Below are 5,928 nucleotides of genomic sequence, written 5' to 3'. Positions count from 1 at the left end.
AACAAGAGAGTACATACACAATCTTCACCGCGTACAGTAAAATCATAACCGGGAGAATCTCTCGCTAAAAGTCGAGAACGTGCCACCTGCACAGCCCAATCCAGTCCAACGAATCGATAACCAATCATCCCTGCCTGTGCCACCGTCTTCTACGACCCCTAATTACCACAAAGCAGCAAGCATCGAGGGACACGCGTCCAAAGAACCCGTTCAACTTTGCCTACCAGTGAGAACAGTGATCGGTTTCAGCAGCAATTGCGGTGGACTGTGAGGAAGGGATCTTGGCTGGTGCACAGAATTGCAGATGGCGACGGGTGGCGAGCGTGGCGACATCGGTTCAGGGCTGCTTCCTGGTGACGCGGTCACTGAAGCTGGCATAATCGAGGGCTGACTCACGTGGTACCTGGCTGGTTGCTGATTATGCGCGAAGACTGTCGTCTGGTGTTGCTGGTGGGCAGCCAGCGACCTGAGCGTCGAGTAGAAGTCGTAAGGGCTTCCAGAGACTGGAATGCCGGTGGTGGCGATGCCGCTGCTGGGATAACCGCTTGCTGTTGGCGGTTGCAGCAGCCTCTCCATGGAGAACGGTCCGTGCTGCGGCGGTGCTGCGCTCGCAGGCAGCGGTTGCGGTTTGCAGGGCAAACTGTTGCTCGTTGTGCCAGTGGTAGCGCCTGGTAGCAGGCTCGCAGGATATCCTGCAGGCGTGGTGTACGCAGTGCTTGCCGTTGGGTAGCCAGTAGCGCGATGCAGATATGGAAGCGTATAAAGAGACGCTGGCCAACCAGGTGGCGCGTATGCTGTCGGATACAATCCACCGAGAACAACGCTTCTCTTAAACGCTGCCAATCGCGATCTTGACGCAGCTGTCGTTCTTCTTCGCAGCTTTCCCGTGGTACCGCCTATGAACACGTCCTCTGAGCTGGGATCCAGCATCCAGTAGTTTCCTTTTCCCGGATCGTCGTAGTGTCGAGGGACCTTCACGAAGCATTTGTTCAACGAGAGATTGTGCCTTATGGAATTCTGCCAGCCTTGTTTGTTGTTCTCGTAGTAGGGGAAGTGTCGCATGATGTACTCGTAGATGCCGTTTAAGGTCAGCCTCTTCTCTGGACTCTGACGTATGGCCATCATGATCAATGCGTTGTAACTGTACGGTGGTTTCTCGCATTTCTTCTTCTCGTCCGACTGTCGATCCTTCTGGTCCTTCTGTTGTTCGTTCGCAGCGAGGATCGAGTTGGACGCGTTACGAGAGCAGTCCAACGGCGGCGTTTCCGTACCACCGTCGCCGTCACCAGTCACATCCAGATCGCTGGAATCCTCGCTGTCGTCGACGTGACCGATCTCAGGCGACGCTGAACCGTTTACAGTCGGCGCTGGGGTGCCAGCACAAGCCTCTGGCAAGATGCTGCGAATACTGAAGCTGCTTTTCAGCGCAGCTCGCGGCGGTGGCGATGCTGTCACCGTGTGCTGCTCGCTGGACCCTTCCATATTCACCATTATTCTGCCACAGTAGAATACAGCTCGACAACTCGTCGCACTTTTGCAATATATCGCGAACTGTAGTTAGAATCCTGAGAACCTGTCGGTTCGAATTGCACAAATCAAAGTGAACCAGTACAACACACCACTGTTTGCTTGCTTTACTTGTATCAGAGAACTCTCTCTCTCTCTCTCTCAGTCTCTCCTAGCTAGAACGTGCCTCGTCAACGACAGAACGTAAACTGCTTCGTTCGAGCGATGCCGCGCGTTTGTAGTCATCCCCGCCACGCGTCGCATTTATACGCTCGCGCTGGCCACGCCCTCTGGGTTATACGAGATCGTACACAGGCAGTGGTGCGACCAATCAGCGCGCAGATCCCTCGCCTACCACCGACCACGTCCTCCAGCCCCACCAACGCGGTTTGCGGCCAATGTTTGACAGTAAACTGTGCAAACAGCGCGGAATTACAACGGGGGCAGGGATTTCGAAGGTGGCTGATCATAGCTGGAGGTTCCTGGTGGGGTGCGCAGCCGCGACTAAACTCGTAGCCGCGAACTCGCGTATACAAACAAATCCACGGCGATATCCTCTGGGTTTTGTACGCCCTCGTAGCCGCCGCTCGAGTCGACACGGTGCTCGACGGGAACCACGTTGCGCCCGTGTTCACGCGTGAATACGCCTTGTACCGAGGGGGGTGAATGCCCCCTTTTGTTGCGCCCTGTTTCGCCAGGCGACGATGCTTTTCGATCGAATCGTACAACTTTCGAAATCGATACTGTTCTCTTCTATTGCTTTTATGTATGCGATGTTTTATATTTTATGGTTGCGTTGATTTTGGTAGAAAGTTAATTAATTTGCTTTCGATAGAGAGAAGGTTTTGGTTTCTTTTTTTTTTGGTTGCTTTATGGTATGCGAATAGGATAATGTTAAACGATAGGATAAGAATTTTGAAGAGGTAGAAAATATTGAGTTGGAGAATGTTGCAAAGCATGATATGTGTAGGATTTGTTAGAATTTGTTATTCAATGGTTTCTGTTTTATGCAATTGTGAAACGATATTAGCGTATTATATTTGGATTTAGAGAATCGTACAATTTTCGAAATCGATACTGTTCTCTTGTATTGCTTTTATGTATGCGATGTTCTATGTATTATGTTTTTATTAATTTGCTTTGTTTTATGGTATGCGGATAGGATAATTTCGAACGATGAGATTAGAGTCTTGATGAGGTAGAAAATGTTGAGTTGAAGATTGTCGCGAAGCGTGATATGCGTAGAATCTCTTAGAATTTTTTATTATTCATTTGTAATTCAATGATTTCTGTTTTATACAATTCTCTACAGAGAATTACTACATTATCTACAATCTCTTAGAAATTGTTATTGTTCATTTGTAATTCAATAATTTCTGTTTCACATAATTTCAAAACGATATTAACGTATTATATTTGGGTTTAGAGAATCGTACAACTTTCGAAATCGATACTGTTCTCTTCTATTGCTTTTATGTATTTTGGGGTTCTGTATTTTATGGTTGCGTTGATTTTGGTAGAATGTTAATTAATTTGCTTTCTATTAAGAGAATGTTCTGGTTTGTTTTATGGTATGCGAGTAGGATAATTTCGAACGATGAGATTAGAGTTTTCAAAGGGTAGAAAATGTTGAGTTGGAAAATGTCGCGAAGCGTAATATGCGTAGGATTTGGTAGAATTTGTTATTGTTTTTCATTTGTAATTTCTTCTATTTGTAATTCAATGATCTCTGTTTTATACAATTGTAAAATGATATTAACGTATTATATTTGGGTTTAGAGGATCGTGCAACTCTCGAAATCGATGCTACTCTCTTATTGCTTTCGTGTATGGGTATACGGTTGCGTTGATTTTGGTAGAAAGTTAATTAATTTACTTTCAATAGAGAAAAGGTTTTGGTTTCTTTTTTTTTTGTGGTTTTATGGTATGCGAATAGGATAATTTCGAACGATGAGATCAGAATTTTGAAGATGAAGAACATTTTAAGTTGAAGAACGTCGCAAAGCGTGATATATGTGGAATCTGTTAGAATTTGTTATTGTTCATTTGTATATATATATATCCATATCATAGCCGTAAAGTAAGTTCAACGACAAACAACGCTCCATTTCTGCAATTCCTGCGAGACATCTTCGAAACGGTTGCGACAGATGCGTCGAAGGTAAAACAAAGGTACGAGGTGAGTAATAAAATCGCCAGCGACATTCTCTAAGTGATCCATAGAGCCATAGATCCATAATATCCATATCATAGTCGTAAAGTAAGTTCAACGACAAGCAACGCCTCATTTCCGTGATTTCCGCGAAACATCATAGAAACAGTTGCGACAGATGTGTAAAAAGTAACAAAGGTGCGAGGCGAGTAATAAAATCGCCAGCGACCTTCTCTAAATGATCGACAGAGCCGTAATATCCATATCATAGCCATAAAATAAGTTCAACCACAAGCAACGCCTCATTTCTGCAATTTCCGCGAAACACCTTCGAAAGGGTTGCGAGGCGAGTAATAAAAGCGCCAGCATTCTCTAAGTGACATTCTCTAAGACTTCGACTGACCCGTAAATCCGTATTATAGTCGTAAAATTAGTTCAACGACAAACAACGCCTCATTTCTGCAATTTCCGCGAAACACCTTCGAAAGGGTTGCGAGGCGAGTAATAAAAGCGCCAGCATTCTCTAAGTGACATTCTCTAAGACTTCGACTGACCCGTAATATCCGTATTATAGTCGTAAAATTAGTTCAACGACAAACAACGCTCCATTTCTGCAATTTCCGCGAGAAATCTTCGAAACAGTTGCGACAGATGCGTCGAAAGTAAAACAAAGGTGCGAGGCGAGTAATAAAATCGCCAACGACACTCTCTAAGTGATCCATAGAGCCATAGATCCATAATATCCACATCATGGTCGCGAGGTAAGTTCAACGACAAATAACGCCTCATTTCTGCAATTTCCGCGGAACATCCTCGGGTAATAAAAGCGCCAGCGCTCTCTAAATGATCGACAGAACGGTAATATCCATAATTATAGCCGTAAAGTAAGCCCAACGACTAATAACGCCCCATTTCCGCGAGGCGTCTTCGAAACGGTTGCGACAAATGGGTCACAGGTAACAGAAAGGTACGAGCCGAGTAATAAAATCGCCAGGAGCAGTCGCTAAGTAATCGATAGAGCCACGACGAGCTAAGTAGCCGTAATGGTTTTCCCGCTGTTCGCGGTTAAATTACGGATTAGACGTAAAGGAGGTTCGCAATGGAGGCACGAAGAAGGGTCCGTTAGGCTTCCACCGCGAAATCGGCTAAACTTTGCCCAAGGCTATTGTTTACCGTTATTGTAGGCTAACTGGATTAACTCGAGGACAACGCTGCGGCTCGCTTTGTCCTGCCACCTGCAAAACAGCGACACAGCGACCGCGTCCCATTACCGCAGCCGTGAAACGATCTCGCGTATTGTCATCGATCGAGTTACAGTTTCAGCTTAACCTTTCAGGCACAGCTGTTTCTTGCCGCTGTTTCTCTCTTTACTCTTCTCTTTCTCTGCAGAGTTTCACGCTAATTACGTGCAAACGATGCAGCACTGCAATGCGTGACGGATAATGCTGTTTCTTGCACGAGTACAGTGGAATTAAGTGTTTGATGATTGGTTTATAGTTTTTGTTACGGATATGATACACGCATTTTAACTGTAACAATTTATTTTAACCCTGAATTTTGCGGCTGTTTCTCTGTACAGTTTCTCTGCAGAGTTTCACGCGAATTACGTGCAAACGATGCAGCACTGCAATGTGTAAGAGATAATGCTGTTTCTTGCACGAGTACAGTGGAATTAAGTGTTTGATGGTTGGTTTATAGTTTTTCTTGAAGATATGATACACGCATTTTAACCCATTCGCTGCCAAGCTCAGATTGTATGAAGCTATTTCCATTGCCACTTATATTTGGAGTGGTATTGTTTACCAAAGTTCTGTAAATATACTGTAAAGTCAGTATGTTGTAATATATTGAAAGAAGGACGAGAATACTCGTCTTGGCAACGCCTAACACCCTGTCAAAGAAGAGTATACTCGTCCTGCTTTCAATATATTATAATATACTGGTTTTACAGTATATTTACAGAACTTTGGTAAACAATACCACTCCAAATATAAATGGCGATGGAAATAGGCAGCGAATGGGTTAACTGGAACAATTTACTTTGACCCTTAGAGCTCTATGGACGCATATATGCGTTTAACGAAAGTCATCCGTGTAGCCTAAGGTCCCATTTATGTGTTTTCTTTAAGTTATCGCCTTGGACTAAGGGCGCATATATGCGTTTGTCGATTTTTTCAATCAATATGCAGTAATTTTCGTGTAAAATTAATACAGGGCACTCGTTGGTAATTTGCCTTCCTTAGGTAGCGGTTGGCCAATATTAGGGTCAT

General features: G+C 44.6%; 1 protein-coding gene across 1 annotated transcript; it reads right to left on the bottom strand.

Annotated features, from left to right (window-relative positions):
- Window positions 1–210: 210 nt before the first annotated feature.
- On the bottom strand, window positions 211–1,491 carry LOC143430705 (uncharacterized). Its single transcript, XM_076907086.1, has one exon. The coding sequence runs from the start codon at window positions 1,489–1,491 to the stop codon at window positions 211–213; it is 1,281 nt and encodes a 426-aa protein (XP_076763201.1).
- Between the last annotated feature and the right edge of the window lie 4,437 nt (window positions 1,492–5,928).

Source organism: Xylocopa sonorina, chromosome 15 (genome assembly GCF_050948175.1).
Source record: "Xylocopa sonorina isolate GNS202 chromosome 15, iyXylSono1_principal, whole genome shotgun sequence".
Classification (NCBI taxonomy): Eukaryota; Metazoa; Arthropoda; class Insecta; order Hymenoptera; family Apidae; genus Xylocopa; species Xylocopa sonorina.
This window is presented reverse-complemented; position numbering and strand designations above follow the sequence as displayed.

Coding starts and splice junctions, on each gene's coding strand:
- LOC143430705 (XM_076907086.1), bottom strand. CDS start 1,491: ATGGTGAATATGGAAGGGTCCAGCGAGCAGCACACGGTGACAGCATCG.